Source organism: Meriones unguiculatus, chromosome 4, assembly GCF_030254825.1.
Source record: "Meriones unguiculatus strain TT.TT164.6M chromosome 4, Bangor_MerUng_6.1, whole genome shotgun sequence".
NCBI classification, from domain to species: Eukaryota; Metazoa; Chordata; class Mammalia; order Rodentia; family Muridae; genus Meriones; species Meriones unguiculatus.
Genome location: NC_083352.1, coordinates 18,017,241 through 18,042,664, shown reverse-complemented (window position 1 = coordinate 18,042,664; position 25,424 = coordinate 18,017,241). Strand labels below are relative to the sequence as shown.

The window sequence follows — 25,424 nt, the reverse complement described above, 5'->3', positions numbered from 1 at the left end:
TCTTCTCTCTCTCTCTCTCTCTCTCTCACACACACACACACACACACACACACAACAGTGTCACATGTAGCTTAGGCTGGCCTCTAACTTATTATGTAGTATGTAGCCAAGGATAACCTTGAACTCCTGATCCTCCTCTTGAAAACCTCCTGAATGCTGAGATTATAGGCATATGCCATCTTGTTTGCTTACGTGATACTAGGACTCAACCCAAGGCCTCAAATGTGCTAGGCAAGGAACTTTCCGACTGTCCTGGTCCCCTCACGTTCTATTTTTACTTCATTGCTTGTATTCATGTGTACGTATGAGAGTGACGCATGGGTGTGAGCGTGTGCCTGCATGTGCTATGACCTGAACGTAGAGCTCAGACACTGACCTTTGGGAGTAGATATTGTCCTTCCCCTGTGGGTTCTGGGAATCAAACCAGGTTGTGAGGCCTGTGTAGCTGGTACTTGAGGCTCAGCCATCTTGCCGGCCCCCAGCATGTATTCCTAATAAGGATTAGCTTGTCCTCAGAATCTGCGGAGGTCCCATCCCCCTCTCTTTCTCAGTGAGGGCGGAAGTCTGCGCTGCCTTAAGACAAACGGTTTTCACTCAGCAGGCAGCCCCATTTGAAAACAAATGAACGGAAACATCAGCATTAAGTGAAGAGATGTCATGGCCGTTGTGATGGTTAAATACACTGTTGCATTTGTCTGTTCTGAGTACCTAAGAACCAGTTCCTACCCTGTTTCTTTGGAGCAGGGGGCTGAAGCATTCTCCCTCACACGGTAGGCAGGCGAGCACTCTGCCGCCCAGAACCAGCTCTTTCTCTCAGCAGCAACGCTACCACCAGCAAGCTCCTTCAAGGGCGTAAAAATGCAGATAAAGCAGAGAGTAGAAACCTCTGGACGGGGTCTTCCAGAACCAAATTATTGTTCAGAAATTATCCCTTTCTACTCTAATGTCCTTCCTAAAATATCAGACAGTGAAGCGTATCCCTTAGCTCTATCAGGCATCGCCTCTTTCTCTCTTTGCTTGGAAGGAGCTGGGATCCCCGAGCAGAGCAGACCCTCTCAGTGGCGACTGCCAACCTGAAACACGACGCTCATCGGCCTTGCCACACCGTCTCCGATGCGTGGACACGTTTAGGGGGTAAGTGGGCCCAGTGGCAGGCGCGGGTCTTTGTCAGATATTATAATCATAAACAAGCCTGCTTTTAGCTTAAGGTACCTTGCATGCTTTTAATTTTCTCATCTGGTACTGTGTTGCACTCAGCTCTCAGGAGGCTGAGGAAGGATTGCTGAGAGTTCAAAGCCAGCCTGGATACCTAGCAAGAGCCTTTTTTATAAATAAAATAAAATAAACAGAAGTAATGTCAGAAGATTATTTTCTTGGAATAACAAGGAGCTAGAGTACAGGCAAATCACATACCCACCTCGCTGGTGCTGAGGTCATTCCCAGCACCACGAGAAGTAAACAAAATGTGAAATAGAAGACAAGGTTGGCATGATGTTGAGAGAGAAAAGTGATGGAACACAGCCAGAACCGATCCCACTAGTATGTTGAGGAGTCCGGGCGAGTGAGTGGCTATGTCAGGTCATGCTGTATCACCGTGTCTAGCGAGAGGCCGCAGCTGGGAAGGCAACGCCAGCCCTCAGCTGTGTCACCCTTCACTGCTAGAACGCAGCGATACGCCCTGTGACATCAGATCCACAAGCTGCGTCGGAATTGGACTTCCCTGTGGTCGAAGGGTGAAGGACAAACTGTGACACAGTAGATAACCGAGTAGCCAAAAGTAAAACGCCATGTTGGTCCTTCCGTTTCCCTTATCTGAGAACGCAGGGCTTCCACTGATAACCCTGCAGTTCCTTCCCAGCCCCCGGGTCCCAAGTACCTCGTCAGATGTGCGGGGGTCATGTGTTTGGATAAGCTGCCCCTATCCAAACCTCTTAGAGCCAGGAGTGTTAAGGTTTCAGAGTGTTTGTCATGAGTGTTAACAATGACAAATGGTGTGCATGGACCCCGGTCTAAACACAGATTTAGTTTTCTTTCTTGGACCTCCCGTGCGTGACCCAAAAAGGATTTTAGATACGATTTTTTACCGAGCCTGTGGAGCTTTGTTGGTTTGTTTTTCTTTCGGGGGCAGGAGTGAGGCATTCTGGGTAAGTAAACGCGGCTCTGCCAGCAGCCTGTCACCTGCACCTTTGCTGTGAGCTGACGTGAAAGCAGTGCGGCATTTTCCACCCACAGCATCACGGTCGCCCTGGGCGTCTTAGCGCGTTTCGAGGCTCAGATTCAAACCACCACAGTATATAAAGTTGGTAACAACCTTGTAGCCCCTGCGCCATCTAACGTGGCTTACTTGAACCCTCGGTAATACTGCAAAACGTGCTTTAAAGAGCTCTGTTTCACAGACGAAAAAATGGAGCCACTGAGTTAAATAACTTCCTCAGCCACGCGGTTGCTAAGTGGGAGGGACAAGGCTGTTGTCCGCAGGTCACCGGCAGGTCACCGAGCAGAGCAGGCCAGTCCCTAGCATGCCTCGTGTTTTCTTAGGTTAGCTCCAAACAAGAGCCTGTTCAGAGTGCATCCTAGTGTGTCCTGATCTCTCCTGTCGTCACTGGCACTCAGAGATAGAGGTTCGCGGGTGGAAGAAACCAACATTAAATGCCTAGGATGTGCCTCATAAGAAGGCAAGAGTCAATGTCTGAATCCTTAGTTCCCTGAGTCCCGAGATTCTGGGACAGCCAACCTGAGACGTCCAAAATAATTAACAACAGAGTTGCATTACTGGAGACATGTGACTTTGTTTTCCAATCATGAAATTCACTATGCTGTGGAGGTCCGATGAGAGCCTCCAGAAGTGAATTCTGTCCTTCTGCCCTGTGGGGCTGGGCTCTTCAGGTTTGCAGTAAGTGCCTTTACCAGCTGGGCCAGCCTTCCGGCCCAAGTGTGACTTTTTCTTATGAACACACAACCACATTAACATAAGAAATACTGACATCATCACTGTCGCCGTGTGGTCCCTTATAGTGAGCCCCAGGTAATCGTACCTCAGTTTTAAATTGTCTGCTGGGTCACCAGCTGCCCTGTGGAGCCACTGTTATGTGATGCACCACGTGTGCAAGTGTCTGATTGCCGTCACATCGCCCTCCGTTTGTCTTGCCTTCTAGGATAGCTCTCATCCTCATGGTTTTCGTTAACTATGGAGGAGGAAAGTATTGGTACTTCAAACATTCAAGCTGGAATGGTAAGACGCATCCTGCAGGTAGTGCTGCTGTGCCCCCCCCCCCGTCCCCAGCCCCAGAGGTCTGCGGATCTGAGGAAGGCTCAGCATTGCCTGTGGGCCCTCCACCAGGGTCCTCACAGCCTGTGTAGAACCACCCCGAGCTTACTCTGGGCCCTTTGGTCTTGTTTTTCCATGGATCTAGTGTGATTCTCTGTAAGGACGCAGAGACTCTAGACTTTTTTTTCTGCTGTGAGACTGCAGGTCTCCACGGGAAGTGTAGAAGGCTTGGTTTTACATGACCATTGTCGCCATCTAGATGGTAGAGCATTCTGGGGGATTCTGCCTTCTAAGACTTACAGTCTTTCCTGGGGTGACATGAGAATTGGTCTGAGTGGTGCTCAACAATAGCTATAAAACGGGGTGGGTAGTTGGCTGGACAATGGGTATTTTAGGACAAGGAAAGTAACCTAGAATACAGACATGGACTTCTGAGAAGTTTTAGCTGTCTTTATCCTAGCCAGACCATACCTGTGAGAGGCCAGGGAAGCCTCTAGAGTTCATTGTGTGTGACCACTGCTACCCAGATTCCATGTACTGATGGAGTCTACAGCTGATGCAGTTCAATCTCAGACTCAAAGTCCAGATGCTTGTACAACTCAAGTTGTGCCTAAGTGTTTATTTGAAACAAGAGTTATCACTTCTTGGCCTCTTGGGTGAGAGGTCAGGTGTAAAACAAGATCCCCAGGCTTGCAAAATGGCTCAGCAGGGCAGTGACTGTGTGTGTGTGTGTGTGTGTGTGTGTTGCCCGGGGTGTGTGTGTGTGTGTGTGTGTGTGTGTGTGTGTGCTGCCCGGGGTGTGTGTGTGTGTGTGTGTGTGTGTGTGTGTGTGTGTGCTGCCCGGGGTGTGTGTGTGTGTGTGTGTGTGTGTGTGTGTGTGTGTGTGTGTCCTGCCCGGGGGCTGTACTTTCTGTAAATATGCATTGAAACAGCCGAACCTTGGAATGGGAAGCATTTATATTGCAGAGTCCTCTTTCTTACCATTTGCTCTTGCGTTTTTTTACAGGACTGACGGTGGCCGACCTCGTCTTCCCATGGTGAGCCGACAATATGTTGTGAGGGTTGTAAGCGTCAGTGATTAACTGCAGCCCCCACCGATGCGTTGGTGTTGAATAGCAGAGAGAGATAAAACCACTTCCCCTTGGAGTGCTTTAACCACAAGCAAGCTGAAATCCCTACCTCAGGTTCCATCTCCTTGTCTGTCTGGTGTATGCCCGTGTGTCTCTGTCTGTATGCACTGTGTCTCCCTAACAGCGGACTTCGCTCCGCACTCACTGAACAGCACAGAAAGCATCAGTGGGGAAGGAATGGGACACTTTACAGAAATGGGACACTGGAACAGAGTTTTACAAGGGATTAAGTCACTGGCTCTAACTGATCCCAGGCAACAAAGATCATTGTTTATCAAGCAATATCCATAAATGGATGTTCTCAGCCTTTGTGGTAGATTTTGGGAAGTTGGTTGCAACTTCTGTAGTTGTTGCTTGTAGCAAATGATACACATGCATTGTCTGGGCCAGGGGCGTGGAAGAGCGTGTGAAGAGACACCATGATCACGGCAACTCTTATAAAAGAAAACACTTAATTGGGGTGGCGTACAGTTTCAGAGGTTTGGTCCATTATCATTAGCATGGGGGGCCACGGCAGCATTCAGGCAGACATGGTGCCGGAGAAGCAGCTGAGAGTTCCACATCTTGATCCACAGGCAGGCAGGTGAAGGAGACTGTATTTCACCGGGTATAACTTGAGCATTCATGAAACCTTCAGAGCCCACCCCCACAGTGACACACTTCCACCAACGAGGCCACGCCTATTGTAACAAGGACACGCCTTCTAACAGTGCCACTCCCTATGGTCTAAGCATTCCCCATTCCTGTTCAAACCACCACAGCCTCCCTGACCAGGTCTGGATCATGAGCCAGCACTCACAAGAGGGAAGCCCTGCTGTAAGTTGTGTAACTGAGCAGCTCGTGCCCCTAACATCGTGTTAATGCATGTGCACATAAAAGATGTTTGGTATGTGTGTGTCTCTAAGACCTTGTACATGCTAAGCATGTGCTCTACCACCCGGCTGCAGTCTCAGCCCCAAAGGTGAGTGGTTTTGTGGGGAATATCTTGTTAGAACAGTTATTCTCCAGCTAGAGAGATGGCTCAGAGGTTGAGAACACTGGCTGCTCTTCCAAAGATCTTGAGTTCAATTCCCAGCAACCACATGGTGGCTCACAACCATCTATGATGAGATCAGGTGCCCTCTTCTGGCATGCAGGCATACAGGAAGGCAGAACACTGTACACATAATAAATAAATCTTTAAAAAAAACTTTATATTAAAAACAGTTGTCCTCTACTTGATGCTGAAATCCTACAGTACACTGTAAGTTCTGAATTTGTAGCCAAGTCCATTAATCTCCTAAATATGTGTTAATTGTGTTTCTTAAAAACAGGTAGAATAAGTCAGAATCTGTGGATATACATAGTAGGACATGATAGTTGTAAATGAAAACAATATGGTGGTGGAATAAAAGATCTCTCCATGAGTGGGTTCTTGGTCTTATAAAGATGTATTTCCCATATGACATACAACTTGTGTTCACCCTGATGCTTTGAGCAGCTTGAGCAGCTTGAGCGCTTCACATTGGAGACGGTTCCAGGGCAGTGGTTCCTAAGTTGGGACTCTGGTGTTTTATTACTACTATAGGCTCAAGGTTTGGGAAGAGGTTTTTTGTTTTGTTTTGTTCTTGTTTGTTTGTTGTTGTTTTAAAGGATTTGGATAGGACGAGTATTGTTTGCCTGAGATCTGGTAATACATTCTTTGGCTGTCTGTGTAGCTCCTACTGCTGCTCATGGGACAGCTGAAGCCTGAGAGGGGAACAGGGCACTCTGGGAGGCAGCCAGGGCAAGCCCAGGCTCCCTAGCTTCCAGCCGGGAACTGGGAAGAATATACTGTGGGTTTGCATTGTTGCTTTTCTCCTGGGATGGGGTGGGGGCGACAGAACACCTCAGGGAAGCAACTCTGGGGAAGAAGTGTTCGCTCAGGGTTGTGTGGCAGCTTCCTCACGCTTGGCAGCAGGACAGGAAGCAGAGTCTTGTGGCCAGAACAGACGCTACTCCAGTTCTCTGGCCCCACCCTGCAGCCCTGTGCTGGCCAAGTGGTTTTCTGTGTCCAAAAGGTCCCGTGATTTCTTGAAACACCACCACATGGGGACCGACGGTTTGAACACGTGAGCCTGTTGACATCTCATGCTCAGTTTTTTACAGACACTTTGTATGTGTAAAGAAAGGAAAGGGAAATATATGTGGCTCCTGTAAGATGGAGAGAGACACAGAGACAGACAGACAGACAACAGAGAGAGAGAGAAGCTTTTTCTTTCAGGAGATGGAGTGAGTTTCTAAAGGATCGAATGCTTTGTTTCCGAAGGACTTCTCTGGTGTATTAAGAAAAGCCCCTTGGGTTGTCGTGTCCATAGCCTTCCTCTCTGACAGTTGCTTGGAAGGTTGACCTTCGGAATCCCACTTACTATTAGCCAGTTCTCCTAGAGCAGGACTTGAAGATGTTCTGTCAAAACTCGCAGCCAACAGCTGCGTTCGTGCCCCTCCTGGATCACGAGCCTGACACTGTTTCAGAAATTGGGTACTGTGGGTGGCTAATGTGTCACCCCCTCCTATATGATAAGATATAAAGGGTACATGTATAGAGGTTGGAAATGGTCACCTACCAATAGCCTTTCTTTTTAGGTTTGTGTTTATTATGGGATCTTCAGTTTTCCTGTCAATGACTAATATCCTACAGCGAGGATGTTCAAAACTGAAACTGCTGGGGAAAATTGCATGGAGAAGCTTCCTGCTGGTCTGTATAGGACTCATCATTGTCAACCCCAATTACTGCCTCGGTCCATGTAAGTATCTGCCCCTTTGTTGGCCTATCGTCAGGTTGAACTAAGGAAAAACTCGTTTTATAAATGTATACATGTTTTCAGTGTTTGGGATTAAACCCAGGCCTTGCACATGCTCGACAAATCTGCCAGTGAGCCCCACGTTTTAGAATCTGATGTGATTCTCCCCTCTCGGTTCCCTCCCGAGGGACTCGTTAGAAGAGTGTGTACTCCTTGTGTGCTATTGGACGCTGTTACACTCCGCTTGGAGTTTTGGTGACAGGAGGCACCGTTGTGACTGCTCCGACTCCTGTGACACAGAACGGTCGGGCTGAGTGGGGTTGAAGTGGTGTTTCTGGGTCATGTCCATGTTCAGGGATGGGGGAGAAAGACCACGTCCCTCTGTCCTCATCCTCTGTCTCCTGGCCCTTTGGGTTCCATGGACGGTCAGTGTCTGCCGTTAGTTTAAGAATCTGTCCTTGCCTGTGTGCCAGCTGTGCTACTGGCAAGGGGACTGTTGTCAATGCTTCTGTGCTCCACAATGACACCAGGTGGCGGCAGAGGATGTGAGCTCCTTGCTTTGTGCCAGCGGCAGACCGGGAGGACAGGGGTTACTCTCCCAGGCTTGTCTTGTCACCTTGTCTTTGACAAAGGAGAGCAGATGCTTTCACCTGAGCCAAATCCAGCCTCGGGCATTAGGTGCCTTTAATAGAGGCCTAAGAACTTAGAGCAGAGGTCCTGAGCCTTCTAAAGCTATAACAGAGTTAACACAGTTCCTCATGTTGTGGTGACCTCCAAACACAACATTGTTTTCGTCGCTACTTTGTAACTGTAATTTCGCTGCTGTTACGAATCATAATGTAAATATCTGATATGTGGTCTTAGGTGACCCCTGTGAAAGGGGTCACCCCACAGGGGTCAGGACCCACAGGGTGAGAACCGCCAGCTTAGAGCAAGCTCACTTTGGCAGACTCCCTGGGAGGTGTTCTTCCCGAGCTCGGGGGCTGTTCTCTTCCTCGGATACAGCTTGCAGCCTGTGGTACTGGGGGAGCAGGGTTTGGTCTGCATGTTTCCGGTGAACATGAGAGTCACATCCATATTCCCAATAGGAAAGGAGCAGGAGCTAGAATTTAGTGCCAGGGGGACCCTTGCTTTGCTGCCCTTCCTGAGTGAAGCTGTGAAGCTGGCCAGCTGCCTGATTGCAGGGGGCGCCAGGTCCTCAGTCCATATTCGATCACTTACTTGCAAGTAATCCATCAGATGTGTCTCCCCTCGAGGAGCCTGGGGTGAGAGGCATCGTGTGGGCCCAGCCTCGGGTGACTCTGTCTTTGGCAGTGTCTTGGGATAAGGTGCGCATCCCTGGCGTTCTGCAGCGGTTGGGGGTGACGTACTTTGCGGTTGCCGTGTTGGAGCTTCTCTTCTGGAATCCTGTGCCTGACAGTTGCACCTTGGTGAGAATCTTCTGTTTGGGGAATTGGAGGCGGGTGTAGCCTTTCATCTTCTTTTTGAGTCAGGGCTTCTCATTGGCCTGGAACTCGCTGGGTAGACTAGGCTGCCTGGCCATGAGCCCTAGCGATGCTCTTTTACATGGGTTCTTGGGATGGAACCATAGCCCACTACTGACTACCTTCTCATCCCTAGAAATCCTATTCTTTAAACAAGGGGGAGAGTCATGATATGGTCTTCTGAATTTTTCTACTGCATCGTGGACCACTGTACTTCTGCTAATGATGTGCTTTTTTCCCCCTATTTCCATTAATTGCTTCTCTTGTTTGTTTTTGAGACAGGATCTCATTATGTAGACCGGGCTGGGTTTGAACTCACAGAGATCCACTTGCCTCTGCCTCCTGAGTGCTGAGATTAAAGACATGCACTACCATGCTATCTTCTCTCTATTTTTTTCATTATGTAGTACTAGGGATTAAACCCAAGGCCTCATATGTGCTGGGCAAGTGCTCTACCCTGAGCTAACCTCCAGCCTAATTAATGTTTTACTGTGACGTTTCAGAGTGGGAAGAACATCAGACATCATGAAGCATGTTGGATGATTTTGTGTTTTGTTGTGTTTTAGATAGGGCCTCATGTAGCCTTAGACTCAGTGTGTTGCTGAAGGTTGACCTTCGACCCCTGATCCATCTGCTTCCACGTCCAGGCGCCCCTGTGCCTCGCATTATTAGATCAGTTTATGTGTGTACACATTTCTGTGTGCACCTGTGCGCACAGGCGAGAGAACAGCCTTGCGGTCAGTCCCTGGGTACTATGCAGGTTTCTTTCTTTGGGTCTGGATCTAACCACGTAGGCCAGGTTTGCCGGCCGTGAGCTCTGGGAACACAGGATCAGGCACACACCAGCCTTCTTGTGTTTGTTCTGGGGGGTTGGGTTGAGGTCCTCATGCTACCAACTGAACCATCTCCCCAGCTAGATATATATTTTTATTCTACTGCAAAGGCCAAGGAGTGATCCCTAGGCATTTTTCAGTTTGCTGTTTGGTTCACGTGTGCTATTCTTGCCTCTCACTCAGGAGAGAAGCTGCTTTTCTCTTCGAGACATCACTTCCAGCTGGCCCCAGTGGCTCGTCATTCTGACGCTGGAAAGCATTTGGCTGGCTCTGACATTCCTTTTACCTGTCCCTGGGTGCCCTACGTAAGTGACCCCTTGCCAGGTAATCCCTTTGTGTGTGCTCCTGTTTGTGTGTGCATGCGTGCCTGAAGGCTGGAGGACAACCTCACAGTCTCAGGTGTTACTCCTTTTTCTTTCTTTTCTTATTATTTATTTATTTGTTTGTTTATTTGAGACATAGCATTTGCCAAGCAAGCAGGCCAGTGAGCCCCAAGGATCCTCCTGTCTCCAGTGCTGGTATTACAAATGTGTGCCACCACGCATGGCTTTAAAATAAAAAAGTCATTTTATCTGTACAAGTGTTCTGTACCACATGTATATCTGCATACTGTGTGCATTCGGTGCCTGTGGAAGCTGGAAGATCCCCAGGAACTGGAACCCCCACGTGGGTGCTGGGAATTGAATCCACAAGGAAGAGTAGCTTGTGCTCTTAACCACTGAGCCATCTCTTCAGCCCCAGTGCATAGCTTGGGTTTTTTTGTTTGTTTGTTTGTTTCTGTCTGTTTGTCTCTCTTTTTGTCTTTTTTCTTTGTCTTTCTGACTGTCTTTCTTTCTCTTTCTCTCTCTTTCTTTCCATCTTTTTAGTCTTTCTTTCTTTCTCTTTTTCCCTGGCATTGGTTCTGGGTATCAAACTCAGGTCCTCATGCTTTCAAGGCATACCCTTTACTGACTGGGCCATCTCCCCAGTTGTGGTTGCTCCTTTCTGCATGTCCCTTCCTGCCCAGTCCGAGGCAAGGTTTGATAGCGTTCCTGCTTTCTTCTCCGTGGAGGCCTCTTTACATTGAGAGGAGGGTTGAGCTGCCTCAGCATCACTCTCGAGGAGAAAGTGGACCTGCCTTCCAGTGCTGGGAGCTGCTGTCCAGGCAGAAGAGCACTGGGTTCAGGGGCCAGGGGCTGTTGTGGGCGTGCTTGTGTGAGGCTGGCTGCATGGAGAGCTGCTGCTTAACACTGTCCCTCCCTTGGTCCTGTCATTCCAGTGTGTTTTTCACTTCCCTAGAGGCTACCTTGGCCCTGGCGGTATTGGGGACTTGGGGAAGTACCCTCACTGTACTGGAGGAGCAGCTGGCTACATCGACCGCCTGTTGCTGGGAGACTGCCACCTGTACCAGCACCCAACCTCCACTGTGCGTGAGCCTCTCCTCTGCTTGGAACTGCAAGTTAGGGAAGTAGGAAGAGCTAGCCAGCTTTACGCCATTTAGGGAAAATGTGGCGGGAAATCATTCTTTTTCTGGGAAACTGGCTGCATTCATGACTCAAATGCTTACCATCTGTTGGTAGGTAAAGACGTTTTTGATTGTGAGTGAGAATGTGCCGTATAAAACAAATTCTCCTTAGCCCTTCAGGTTTCCGGCCCCAGACTCCGAGACAGGGACTAGAATACAGGTTCTGCATAGAGCACCCCCACACACACACACCCACACTGGATCCCTGTGAGGAGTGAGCTGAGGAAGCCCAGTGGCACTGTGTCTCGTGGCGCTCTTTAACCTCTGTGCCACTGAGGTGGTGTTAGAGAACAGTTTTGTGCTGGGTGAGGAGTGACTCCCTCGTGCTCCCTGTTGGGTGTGGACTGCCCCAAGCACAGGAGTGATTCAGAAAGGCGGACCTACTCCCACACTTTCTTCATCTTGTTTTACACTGCTGGGATCCACCTCCGGCCCCAGTGAGCTGTGCCCGCAGCCTGCAGTTCTCTAGCTTGGACCATGCACTTGACTGACACCTTTGTCGATCAATATTCCTAGTAGTTAGGGATGAATGTTTCAGGCCTTGCAGAGGTTCGGGAGATCCAACGTTCTGGAGCCTCATTGTTATAGTAAAAACACAAATGTTTTCTTTTAGTTGACTTTGATTGTTTTGGGAGTGCCAGAGATTATAACAGGGGCCTCCTACATGCTAAGCACACACTCTTCTTCTTGAGTGTCTTATTAAATGTTATTTGCCTGAGAAGAAGGTTGGAAGCTTTTGGTGCTCAGCGGGGTTTGCTAAACCGGAAGCAGCATGCAGCTCCCGTCTGTTAGGCATTTGTCTTTGAATTTGGTTAAACATGGTCCAGCACTCTTTGCCAGGCTTGTGACCCAGCAGGATCATGGCTTACTTCACCTATGATGCCTATAAAATGCCCATGAATTTCTGCTGTGAAAACAAAACACAAAACGAGAAGGAAGGAAGGAGGACGGAAAGCAAGAAGCATCAGCTCCTGGAATGTATTCAAGTTTGCGTTCAGTCTGAGAGCCGTGCTCCTCCTGTATTCAAGGATACAGGATGCAAGTGACCGTCACCCTCTTGTTCTGTCTCTCTAAGGTGCTGTATCACACGGAGGTGGCCTACGACCCAGAAGGACTCTTGGGCACTATCAATTCCATTGTGATGGCATTTTTAGGAGTTCAGGTATCTGTTCAGCCCACCGGGATAACTTTGCTAAGAACATGACTAGAAACCATGTCACTGCTGAGGTAGTGGAAGGAAACTGTCTGACGCCCTGCAGGTCTGGTCCATTCTGTGTAGGGTCAGACTGTGCAGACGAGGGTGGGTGACTCGGCAGTTCACATGACTAGCTGAATTCTGGAAACTCAGTTCTTTCTAGTTGTGGATTTATTTTAGCAGTTTGTGTTAAACTGAGTTCTATGAATGGCCACATTTCCTTCTTCCTTCCTTCCTTCCTTCCTTCCTTCCTTCCTTCCTTCCCTCCCTCCCTCCCTCCCTCCCTCCCTCCCTCCCTCCCTCCTTCCTTCCTTCCTTCCCTTACTCTCTCCCTCCTTCTCTCCCTCCCTCCCTAAGACAGTGTTTCTGTGTAGCCCTGGCTGGCGGGGAAACTTGCTTTATAGACCAGACTGCCCTCCGACTGCTCAGGGATCTGCCTGCCTCTGCCTCAGCAGAGCTGGTATTAAAGGCTAAAGGCATGTGCCACCACGCCCAACCATGGCCTTATTTCTAAGCCCTGCACTTGAAAGGCTGAGGCAGGAGGACCGGAGTCTGAGACCAGACTACACAGAGACCCCATCACAAATGAAAGCAGACACTATGAACAGTCCACGTGCCGTTTTCAGAGTGTGTAGACATTGGTGACATGACGTCAGCACGGCACTTGTCCCCTTTGTTTCTCTGTGTGTTTATGTTGCTGCAACAAATGCATGAGGCTGGCTACTCATGACAGACATCTCAGGCCCAGGCTCAAAATGCTGACAGGCTCCTTTGCAGGCCATAGTCTGTCTCTGCTTCACAAAGTGCATCCTCCAGAGGGGGGCGGTGAGCACTGTGCCTACACGTGGAGGTGCTTAGAAGGATGCAGATGCTGGCAGACGCTGTCCCAGAGCTCTTTTGTAAGGTCATAAAACACATTCATAAGGGCGGAGATCCTTATTGGTCCCAGAAGAACCGCCTTCCGGTCCCATGTCCTGGTGATGGGTTTTCCCTGTGTGAACTTTGGAAAGATACAGACCCTCCATCCACAGCCAGCCGAGTGAGTGACTTCAGAGCATGGGTGTCTTCTGCCCGGATCAAACCTGCTTACTCTCAGTGTCCCTCGTGGGTGCTTCTGTTAACAGTTCAGAGCAGCTGAGATTTGTCTATGCAAAGTTGTCTTTCCTGGCGTTTGAGTATGTTCTTGAAGGGGACAAGCTGGAGAGTGGAAAGGCTCGTGCGGCAGGCCCAAGAGAGCAGTCTGTGGTGGGAGCACCCTGACCGTCAGCCACCCTTGGAAGGGATCTGGGGGGTAGAGGATGTGGCTGTAGAGTGACTAGGAATTTTTAATTTTGCTTGCCTAAAATTTTAATGGTCACCCAGAGCTAGTGGTCGTCTTATTAAATGGTAAAGATCTAAAGTATATACAGTTTGGAGATTAAATAATTTTCTGTTAGTGGGTTCATATCCTGCCTCTATTTCTGTGGCTCCTTGATTCTCTTTTTACAAACATTCACCTACTCTCTGCACGCACTCTTGACAAGCTTCAGCCCGCTAGAGCAGCCGGTGTCGTGTGGCAAAGAGTTTAAGGTACAGACCAGAGCTGCACTGCATAGATTTGACTGGCTCTCTCACTTACAAGTTAGGAGACATCTTGGTGTGTCTAATTTCACAGAGATGAGTGAGGTGTTATGAGGGTGAAGTAATTTATACAGAACCCCAAGATCTAGCCCGTAGGCAAACGTACATTTTAGCTAATATTAGAAATCATTAACTCTATATCCTTTGATACTTTCAAAGTTTGACTCTAGTGTCAGAGAGATTTCTTTCAGCGCCCCGTCTGAGGTTTTAAGTTTTCCCTGCATCCTGTTCCGTTTTGCCTCTGTGCCTCCTGGGTGGTAGTACAGCCAGCCCAATCTGAGCTGGTCTCTCAGCACCTTGACGGGCGTTCGTTGTAGTTTCCCTCCTGTTCCTTTGATAAAAGCCACTCTGTCAGAAAGCAGTTTAGGGGAGGAAAGGGTTTATTTCATTTACAAGTCAGAGTGCATCATCGAGGGAAGACAGGGTCGGAACTCAAGCAGGAACTTAAAGCAAATACCATGGAGGAATGCCAATTGCTGCCTCACGCGCTTAGCCAGCTTTCCTACCCACGCAGGCGCACCTGCCTAGGCGTGGCACCACCCACAGTGAGCCTGACCCTGCTGTGTCAGTTAGCAGTCAAGACAATCCCCCATGGCTGACTACAGGCCAGTGTGAGCTAAGCAGCTTCTTAGTTGGGGTTCTCCTTTCCTGGGTGATTTTAGTTGTGCTATGTTGATAGTAAAACCTAGCACAAAGGGTGACTCTCTTGGGCTCCCCATTCACTCTAGAGGAAGCCCATGCTGAGACACCTCCCTGCCCCCGCTTTTGCACTTCTCAACCCTCTGTGCTCAGAGCTACTGCGGTGCTTCTTACTTTAACAGTTTCTGTGTGCACTGACCCCTTCACTTGCAATGTCCTCCCTGCTCTGACCCCCTCTCACTTGTAGCCTCAACGCTAATATGCGATGCCCGCCCCTATCTCATTGGTCCCATGCTTCTCCCCAGTGTCCACCAGGGTATAGGGATCAAGTTGCATCCCTCCTTACCTCCTCAGGGTCTAGATCCCGTATCTAGCAAATAACTGTATGCTGGATGGTTAAGTTGGTGGATGAAAAAGAAACAAGAATTCATCGAAGGTGACTCTCCTAATCATGACTGCTTTCTTCTTCAGGCAGGAAAAATACTGTTGTATTACAAGGATCAGACAAAAGCCATCCTGATGAGATTCGCTGCCTGGTGTTGCATCCTCGTGAGTAACCAGCCTTCCTCACTCCGATTGCTGTTCTTCTTGTCTTGCTTTGGTTTTTGTTTTCTCTTTTTTGAGACAGGGTTTCTCTATGTAGCCTTGGCTATCCTGGACTGGCTTTGTAAGCCAGACTGGCCTCAAATTTACAGAGATCCGCCTGCCTCCATCTCCTGAGTGCTGGGAGCAAAGGAGGGCACCACACACCCCCTCCCCAGCACCAGTTGCTGTTCTTAAGGTTGACCCTTATTTAAGAGGAACCAGTGTGGAGCGGTCGCTGACTCAGCATGGCGGGGAGCAGTTCGCTGTAATAACAGGATTCACAAAATAACATCCTTAATTTTTTTCCTGAGCATGGAACCCAGGGCTCACGCTTCTACTCCCAAGGAGGAAGATGTGTTTATATCTAAATTCCCAGGCTTTTTTTCTTAGAAAACTATATAATATAAATAAATATCATAGTATTTGCCATCAACATTTGAGTGAGGACTGCTGGAGAAAATGTATAAGGGAACCAGGCAGTGGTGGTGCAGGCCCTTAATCCCAGCACTTGGGAGGCAGAGGCAGGTCGGTTTCAGAGTTTGAGGCCAGCCTGGTTTACAGGACAGCTAAGGATAAACAGAGAAACCCTGTCTCAAAAAAGAAAAGAGAGAAGGAGAGAAAGAGGGCATGTAAGGTGATGCTCTGTGTGGGAGGCCTTATCAGAAAGACAGTAGATGAGGTGGTGGCGCAGTGGCAGACAGCAAGCAGGAAGCCCTGGGTCCTGTCCCCAGCACTCCGCAAGACTGGGTGTGGTGGCACGTGTCTATCATCCCAGCATGAAGAAGTAGAGGCAAGAGGATCCAAGGTCACCCTTGGCTACATACTGAGTTTGAGGCCATTCTTGGGATATGTGAGATCCCATCTCAAAAACAAAAGAGGAAACAGCCAGGCAGGCAATGGTTTTTAAAGAAGGACTATCCCAGTTAAGAATAGTATAGCTGGGCACGGTGGCCCACGTCCTTGATCCCAGCACTCTGGGAGGCAGAGGCAAGTGGATCTCTGTGAGTTCAAGGCCAGCTGGTCTACAAAGTGAGTCAAGGACAGTCAGGGTTACACAGAGAAACCCTGTCTCAAAAACAAAACAAAACAAAACCCAAACAAACAAAAAGAAAGAATAGCGTGATTCATCACCTACCATCTCTAACCCAGGGAATGCTAGGAGATGGTTTTAGATAATGTACTAGTTACACTTCTTAAGATGTATTAAAAGAGCAAAATAAAAGACATGATTTTTTTCAGTCCTCATTAAGCAATTAAGTAAATTTTTTTGTCTTAAATGTATTGTGTTTTAAGATTCTACTATAAATCTTCAACATCCTTTTCTTCATAGGGGCTTGTTTCCATTGCTTTGACAAAAATGTCTACAAATGAAGGCTTTATCCCAATAAACAAAAACCTCTGGTAAGCATGGTAGGGCGTGTCGTGTCACTGCTCTCATGTTGAGCCTCTGTGTTCCTGAGAGCTCCACAGTCTTCCCTCCCTCACCTCCCTGCAGGTCCATTTCATATGTCAGCACACTGAGCTGCTTCGCCTTCTTCATCTTGCTCATCCTGTACCCGGTGGTGGACGTGAAGGGGCTCTGGACAGGAACACCATTCTTTTATCCAGGTGAGTCAGCTGGAGTCCAGACGAGGTGGTAGCCACCAGGCAGACTGGCCAAAGAGGCCCTGGGCTTCCTCAGAGCTGAAGCCTCTGAGGCACATTTCCAGGAAGCAAGCTGAGGAAGAAAACAACCAGGGCTGTGCTGCCCAGCTCACAGGAGGTCACTGGCCTGTCCCAAAGCAGTCCTCCCCATGTTTCCCCGCTTAGTTTCTAGAGTCAGTCAATAAACTGTTCATATTCAGGCAGTATGAAGTGGTGTGGTACTGGATATGATCCAGGAAATGCTGGTTTTAATAAGAAATAGGATTGTATTTCATGTGTGTGTGTGTCCTCGAGTTTGTATGCATGTGTATGTGTGTGTATGCAGCTTGTAGGGGTCAGTTTGCTCCACAGTGAAGGTTCCTAGGACAGAATTGAGGTCATCAGGCTTGGTGGCAAATGTCTTTACCTGCTGAACCAGCTCAGTGTTCCTACTTCCCAACAACTTAGACATACACTTCACAGTTAACTAGACACGCTAGGCCTCACTTGCTCGGGGCTGAAGGCAGTCACGAAGTGCAGGCTTTATGTCATTCACTGAATTCATTTCAAGAATTCCATGAATGATCTGGAAAAATAAAAACATAAACAAACAGAAAACAAACCGTGTTCTGTTCTCTCTAAGGCATGAACTCTATCCTGGTGTACGTTGGCCACGAGGTGTTTGAGAACTACTTCCCCTTCCAGTGGAAGCTGGCAGATGACCAGTCACACAGAGAGCATCTAATTCAGAACATAACTGCTACTGCTCTCTGGGTGCTCATTGCCTACATTCTCTACAAAAAGAAGATTTTCTGGAAAATCTGACAGCACCTGCTAAAATGTGTTGCTGGAGGACTCCGACGGCCCCGGGACAGGGAAGGAAGTAGCCTCCCTCCCAAAGGGGAGGCTTCTGGAGGCTGTGTCCAAGCTGATCTCTGAGATGACGGGAGCTTGTCTGTGTGGTTTTCACTTACATATTTGAAAGGTGATGTCCTCCCTTTTCCCCATTTTATATGAAATTGCTATATTTGGAAGATGTTTGGAAATCTCACTGAACTTCCCGGGGGGGGGGGGATTTACTCCGAACATTTTGCCTCTGTGATGGAGGCCAAGGTTGGCTTGACTCATGGGCAGAATCCTAGCAAGCTTGCACAGTGCCCTGGCTTTGGTCCCTGACACCACAAACACACAAACAGCAAGGACACAAGAAAACCCCAAAGAACTGAAGGACCAATTCTTCCTTCCTGAAACTGCCTTCTCATTTGTATACGCATGCCAACAAAAATGCCGTGGCTTCTGGGGAGACAGACTATAAAGCTTTTTGAATAGACTGTGTCATAACGTCTGGTTTTTTAAAAATAGCATGCACTTCAGTGTTTCTAAAAAGCCGAAGTAATCTTTCTTTGCAATTTTCAGGGCTTTGATGGGCCCACAAAACGCGTCATCAAAAGCTACTTGCTTCTTTGCTCACTCAGAAAAAAAACAAAAACTGATTTGTTGCTGCAAACCTTTCTTGTCACAGCTCTACCTGTCTGCCCACATTACTATTTCCTCCTGTCCGTACTGGTCTGTCTCTGGGTGGTCCCCAGGCATCTCCCGCTACCCAGAGGTATAGCTGCGTAGCTGTGTATGTTCTCGAGTCTCCTTCACTGTCTCCTGTGTAAGGTGTTGGCCTGTCAAGAGTGTTGGCTCCTTCAAGTCTCCTCTCTGTTTAGATGTGATAAGTGGGACCCATCAGCAGCTTCTCTGAAACCTTCACTGTAATCTTACAGAAAACCTGGGAAAGGAATAATAGCAAGACCTTTTACAACTCCATAGTAGCATATTTTGCTCAATGGCCAGCCAGTTTCTTAGGAACAAAAGTGTGTGAAATGATGGCCCTTTGTGTGTTGTGCATATACATTTCCTCTTGGGGATTTTTCCATGAGAATTGCTTTTTTTTGGGGGGGGGAGTGGAGGAGCTCAAGAGAGGGTTTCTCTGTATAGCCTTGGCTGTCCTAGACTCACTTCGTGGACCAGGCTGGCCTTGAACTCACAGAGATCTGCCTGCCTCTGCCTTCCTGAGTGCTGGGATTACAGGCGTACACCCCCACACCCTGCTGAGAATTGAGGTTTCTTTTTGTTTTTTTTTTTTAAGGCAAATCCTGACCGGTTGTTCTTTAGGCCACTCTTCTGTGGTGGCCTGGGGACATTTCAATTACTGTGGATGCATGTATGCCTCTTGAGTCAGTTCCCAGCTCTGCCCTGGACTCTCAGGGACTTGCTCACTGCCTGTTGTCTCCTCTCCTCTGCCCACAGCATCTCTGGCTCAGCCCCGCTCCTCCCTCTACAAATGGAAACTCCTTCACATTTTCATAGTTCTGAATGGCCCATTCTGACTTGATGGATAGAATTGTTGCTGTCTTTTGGCTCTCCTGACTTGTACTTTTCCCATTTAAAAGGTAGATGTTTGGCCATTGCTAAGTCTTCTCAGTTCTGTCTCCATCTTCTGCGTCTACCTGCTTCATTCCCCCTGCTGCAGCCTCTGCTCTCGTGTAGATCCTTGCCTCTTTCCGTGAGGTCACGGCCTACCGATGGCAGATCAAGCTTTGTAAAGCAGGAGTTGAATCGGACCACCGCCTGGGGCATCTGTGCCTTCTGGTGTGTCCCATCTCCGTCACCAGCCTTGTTCGCCTCAGCCCGGCTGGACACCTCCTTCCTCTTCACTCCTCCCCACGGTTAACATGCTGCCTTGTGGAGGCAATGGCTTTCATCTCATTCTCTCCAGAGCTGATACCCCCTTCTGGACCCTCATATTAATATCCATGCCATAGCGTTAACTGCTTCTGCCTGGAGTGATGACTATCTTCTGCGTCTTGATATTAATGGCGAGAAGCTCATGTCTGCTCTTTGTGTTACCCGATGCTCTGCCTTGTACTTGGCAAGTGCTAAATAAACATTTATTAAGTCAAAACAATGTGAGTTGTTTGTTTGTTTGTTTGTTTGTTTTAAGACTCTAATGTGTTTTTCAAGACAGGGTTTCTCTGTGTAGCCTTGGTTGTCCTGGACTCACTTTGTAGACCAGGCTGGCCTCACGGAGACCCACCTGCCTCTGCTTCTGCCTCTCCCTCCCCGGATTACAGGTGTATACCACCTCACCCCAGCTAAAGACTTTACTTTTTAATTATATGTTGAGGGGGAGGGCGGTGTCCACATGGATGCGGTGCCTGCAGAGGCTAGAAGAGGGCATTGGGTCCCCTGGAGCTGGAGTTGTGTGTCACCCATGTGGGTGTTGGGAACCAAACCAGTTCCCTGCAAGAACCGTGAGCACTCTTGCAGGAGCCATCCCTCCAGCCCCGGTCATCGTCTCTGAGCAGTCTGACTGCTAGGTAAGATTGGCATTCCCGACGGAGAGGCCCTTGAGAACACTGATGGAGCCGTTAACCGGAACAGGACGCTTGGAGGACTCCTGGTGCTGCCTGGCTCTTCAGTGCACCGATACGGGGAGTCACAGCTGTGCAGTCCGTGCTTCTGCAAGGAAAGCCTTCGTGAACGGGCCACTTCAGAGTTACCGAGCAGTTAGCATACTTACGTGCAGTTTCAGAGGGCTCGTCCATCGTCACACCATGGCAGTGAGCATGAGAGCATGCAAGCAGAGCTGGAGCAATAATTGAGAGCTGTCCTGATGTATAGGCAGAGAGAGAGAGAGAGAGAGAGAGAGAGAGAGAGACCTGGCAATGACCTATTGAAACCTTAAAGCCCAGCCCCCAGCAACACACTTTCTGCAGCAAGGCCACACCTCCTAATCCTTCTAATCCATTCAAGTAATGCCACTCCCTGGGGTCTAAGCATTCAAGTATATGATCCCATGGGGACCATTCTTATTCAAAGCACCACACTTAAGGATTTTTGGTGTTTTTTTTTTAATTTTATTTTGTTGCTTTTGTTGTTTTAATTGTCAGACATAAACGCAACTACATCGCAATAGGAATCCTTTTGTCTGCACAATTAACTCAGTCTATTTCCTCTACTCATTATGTCAACTTAATTCTCTATAACATCCTCAGGTACTCAGTCAAGTGCATAATCTAATTTTCTTATGTTCAGATGGTCATTCAGATAAAGATACATTTTTGTTTTAAATACTATGCACTTCAGGGCTGGGGAGATGGCTCAGTTGTTAAGAGCACTGGCTGCTCTTCCAGAGGCCCTGAGTTCAATTCCCAGCATCCCACATGGCAGCAACAACATCCCATCTGTAATGGGATCCGATGCCCTCTTCTGGTGTACATGAAGACAGAGTACTCATGTACATAAAATACGTAAATTAATAAATCTTTAAAAAATATTCATTCCATATACTTTTTATGTTCATTTGTTCATCTTTGATTTGCTTTAAAAAAATAAATTATTTTATATTCCATTAAAAATTGCATCGCTTAGTTATCCTCCCAGAACAGAATGCTATAGCAAAGGACCATTAATCTTCAGGAAGTAGCTCAAGTGTGACAGATTGAAGCCGAAATCCATCCTTCTAAAAAGCGCGTATGGAAAAAAAAAAAAAAAGCGCGTATGGAACCTGGTAGGGGAGGACTCACTAGGATATTGCGCCAAGAATTGGAATGCTGTATCAAAGCTTCTGAGCATTGCTGGCTTTTATGAAGGCAAACCTTTCCACTTAAACGGTAAAATTCCCTGCACGAAAGCACTGGAATAATTATGAAAACATATGTAATCGTTTGCAAAAAGCAGCTGTGCCAGAGACTTCCCTCCAGGATTATTATGCTTGTTTTCTTCCATAATCCAACTAATCAAAATGCTGCAAGACACAAGAAATGATCTCATTCCCTACAAAAACAAACAAACAGAACAGTTGTACTCCTGGCAGAGACGGGTATATCTAAGGAACGTGAAAATGTAGTTATTATAAAATTTGTTGGGTTTTGTTTTGTTTTGTTTTGTTTTTTTCCCCTTGAGACAGTCTCTCATCATGTAGCTGTGTTCTGGAATCCAGCATGTAGACCCGGCTGTCCTCAAACTCACAAAGATCCTCTTGTCTCTGCCTCCTAAAGGACTAAACTACTACACCTGGCCATAATATACTATTCTGTCAAGCAAACCAAAAAATTCTGCTGTGAATCCATCTGTCCCTGGACTTTTTTTTTTTTTTCTTTTTAGCTGAAAAACTTAGCTACCGTTTCAATTTCATTTGTTATGGTTCTATTTAGGTTGTTGGTCTCTTTTTGGTTTAATTTTAGTAGTTTGGCTGAAACTAGAAAATCACCAAATTTCTTGTGGACTTTCCAGCTTCATGGAATACAGATTTTTTTTTTTAAAAGTAGTTCCTCTGAAATTCTTTGGCGTCTGTTGTGGTGTTTTTCCGTTCATTTCTGTTCTGCTGATTTGGCTCATCTCTCTCTTTCATTAGTTGGGCTAAGGATCTGTCAATCTTGTTTATCTTCTCCAAGTACCAGCTTGTAGGTTTGTTGGTTGTTTGTATTGTTTCTTTTGTTTTATTTCATTGATTTCTGCTCTGGTTTTTATTATTTCTCAGCATCGAGTGGGTTTGGATTTGGTTTGTTTTTCCAACTTTTTTAGTTGAATCATTAAGCCATGTATAGATGCTCTCATTTTGTAAACATAGGCACTTAGAGCTCTGCATTTTCCTCATAGGACTGCTTTTTGTGCACCACAAAAGTTTTTATGTGTTTAGTTTTGATTTTCACTTAATTCCAGGAAGTTTTTTTTCCCTTGGTTTCTTCTCTGACCCATTCATCATTTAATAATGAATTGTTTCACCTCCTTGAGTTTCCATATTTACTAGAAGTTTGTTTGCTGTAAACTACGTTTTATCGCATTGTGGTCAGATTGGACAGAAGAGGAATTTCAATCTTTTTGAACTTGTAAAGATTTGTTTTGTGTCTCAAGATGCGGTCTGTTTTAGAAAAGCTCCCCTGTGCACCTGAGAATGGGTGTGCTCTGGAATTTGGATAGAACAGACTGTAGATACCTCTTACATACGTTTGATGTATGGGATCAATTAATTCTAGTGTTTCTCTGTTCCTTTGTTGTTCAGATGACTTGCCTACTAGAGAAACTGAGGTACTGAGGTCACTGCTAATCATGGATTGATGTTAATCTGTGTCTTTAATTTCACAGTAAATTTTTTATGAAACTGGATACTCTGAAGTTTGGTGGGGATGGATTTAAGATTGTAATGTTGTGGCTGGAGAGGCGGCTCAGCAGCTAAGAGCACCCGTTACTCTTACAAAGGACCCAGGTTCAGTTCCCAGCACCAACATGGTACATCCCAATCCTCTGTAACTCCATTTCTAGAGGATAAAATAAATCTCAAATTTTAAAAACTTTAAAAATAAAAAATGTAAAGGATACCAATGTCTTCTTGGTTAATTCTCCCCTTGATTAGATTGCACTGTCCCTCTTCATCTCTTCTCATTGGTTTTTGTTTGAAGTCCATATATTAGGATGCTGACATCTGCTTGCTTTCTGGTCCCATTTGATTAGAGTTCTTTTGTCCATTCTTTTACTCAAAGATAGTCCCTATCTTTAAAATTAAGATGTGCTTCTTGTAAGCAGCAGGTAGGTGGGTTTTGCTTCTTGATTCATTCAGTTAGTCCATATCTTTTGATTGGAGAATTGAGGCCATTGCTATTTAGTCATTACTGAAATGTGTTAGTTGTGGTCAGCAGATTGTTGACTTTTTGTGTTGTTGCCATCTCATTACTACTTTGTGCTTTAATAATTATGGCTTCATATTTCTTATTGTCTCTGTGTTATTCTTGTTCCTCTTTTCATCACGAAATAATATTTTCTGTACTTTTCTTATGTTTGTTTTCTTGGATATAATTTTTCTAGGTATTTTTTATCATGGGAAGTTTTTCCTTCTCCTTCAAACATATCAGCTTTGCTGGATACATTGTTCTGTGTTGGCTATCATGCATACTCTTTTACAACTTGAAATGCATTGCTCCAGGATCTCCTGGCTTTCAGGGTTTCCATTGAGAAATCTGCTGTTAGTCTGATGATTTGCTATATATGTTGTGGGTTTTTTCTCTTGTAGATTTCAATAATCTTTCTTTGTTGTGTATATGTTGTTGTGTATTAACTATGAAATGCCATGGAGATGTTCTTTTCTGATCTTCTCTAGTTTGTATTCTGTGTGCTTCTTGTATCTGTATGGGTGTGGACGTTTTCTTCTATGATTTTGAAGATCTAGTCTCTGCCATCAAGTTGGGATTCTTCTCTCTTATCTATGCCAAAACCTTTTTTCCTCCTCCTCCTCCTCCTCCTCCTCCTCCTCCTCCTCCTCCTCCTCCTTCTTCTTCTTCCTCTTCTTCTTCTTCTTCCTCTTCTTTTTCTTCTTCTTCTTCTTCTTCTTCTTCTTCTTCTTCCTCTTCTTCTTCTTCTTCTTCTTCTTCTTCTTCTTCTTCTTCTTCTTCTTTTCTTCTTCTCCTCCTTCTCCTCCTCCTCCTCCTTTTCCTTTTCCTTCTCCTTCTCCTTCTTCTTCTTTCAGCATTTCCCACATCTCCGGTATGTTTTTTATTGTGATTTTAATTTTTTTTCATGTGCCTTGCTTATTTGGTCTAGATCTCTACTTTTATCTTTGAAACCTGATGTTCTGTCTTTTGCTTGATTTGTTCTACTTGTAAGGCTTTCCTTTGAGTTTTCTAGTTGGACTACTGGGTTTTTCAACTCCATCTTCATTTCAGCTTGAGTGCTCTTCAGTGTTTCTACCTCTTTATTGAGTTCCATTTCCAAGTCCTGAATTGTCTTTGTCGTTTTCATCAGTCCTAATGTTTGTGTTTTCTTGGGCATTGCTTAGGCATTTATTCTCCTTTAGCTCTTTCTCATTATTTCACTGAGCTGTTCCTTTGTGTCTTCCTTAAACTTCTTGAATTCTTTGAGAACTTTTATAATCATTCTCTTAATTAGCATGTCCAGGAGTTCATCTTGGTAATTCTCATTGGCAAGCATTTCTACAGGACTGACTGGTAGTTTTTGGAGAAAAGACACTAGTTTGATCTTTCCTATTATTGATATGTTTGCAATGAGATCTGAGTATGAGGACTTCCTTTGTTAGTTTTGAGTTTGTAATGATGAGGCAGGTTGGGAGAGAAAGAGATGTGGGCACGAGTTGGGCTTAGAGTTTGGAAATGGCTTGGGTGGAATGATGTCAGGTGGACAGAGTGGACGGGGATGGGATACCCTCCTGTTCCAAGCCAAGAACATAAGGGTAGACAGGTCTGAGCTGAAAACTTGGATATGACATGGAAGAGTCAGTGGCTTGTCAGATGGAGAGGAGGGACACTGGCTCATTCCCAGAGCTCCTCCACAGTGAAGGCAAGGAAGACCAGACCAGGCTGAAGAACTGGTTTGGGACTCAGGCTAAATTAGGTAGATTTCGGAAAAGGTTGGATGAAGAGGTCAGGGGTTCTCCAGGGCTAGATCCTGAAGGGTAGGGGATGTTCGGTGGGTATGGAGTTGGGTGGTGGAGGTGACACAAAGGGTCAGGTGGGTGGATGCAGGTGAGGCAAGTCCTGCTGAAAGGCGAGATGCTGGGCACCTCGAAGGAGGGCGTGTTACCCTGCAGAAGCCTAGAGTTCTGCTGCTGCAAGGTGGTCAGACTTCCAGGGCACTGTCGGAGGGCCCTGGACTAGACCCAGCAGCTTCTGGAAAAATAAGTATTAGGTGGTGGGGGTATTTACTAGGCTAGCCCCTGAAGGAGGATGTGGAAAGTCTGGACATGGAGTGGGGTGCCAGAGACAGCACAAAGTGGGGAAA

At 46.8% G+C, this 25,424-nt stretch overlaps 1 protein-coding gene across 1 annotated transcript in view; it reads left to right on the top strand.

Moving 5' to 3' along the window:
• The window catches only part of Hgsnat (heparan-alpha-glucosaminide N-acetyltransferase), a 28,175-nt gene extending 10,202 nt beyond the window's left edge, over positions 1-17,973 (top strand). Inside the window, exons 7-18 of the mRNA XM_021664151.2 lie at positions 1,025-1,134; positions 3,156-3,232; positions 4,275-4,305; positions 7,003-7,163; positions 8,475-8,590; positions 9,661-9,782; positions 10,756-10,882; positions 12,057-12,143; positions 14,907-14,984; positions 16,351-16,421; positions 16,516-16,628; positions 17,287-17,973. Of these exons, the coding sequence (XP_021519826.2) occupies positions 1,025-1,134; positions 3,156-3,232; positions 4,275-4,305; positions 7,003-7,163; positions 8,475-8,590; positions 9,661-9,782; positions 10,756-10,882; positions 12,057-12,143; positions 14,907-14,984; positions 16,351-16,421; positions 16,516-16,628; positions 17,287-17,468 (1,275 nt within the window). The 3' untranslated portion in view covers positions 17,469-17,973. The remainder of the gene's footprint in view (positions 1-1,024; positions 1,135-3,155; positions 3,233-4,274; positions 4,306-7,002; positions 7,164-8,474; positions 8,591-9,660; positions 9,783-10,755; positions 10,883-12,056; positions 12,144-14,906; positions 14,985-16,350; positions 16,422-16,515; positions 16,629-17,286) is intronic.
• Positions 17,974-25,424: the final 7,451 nt, after the last annotated feature.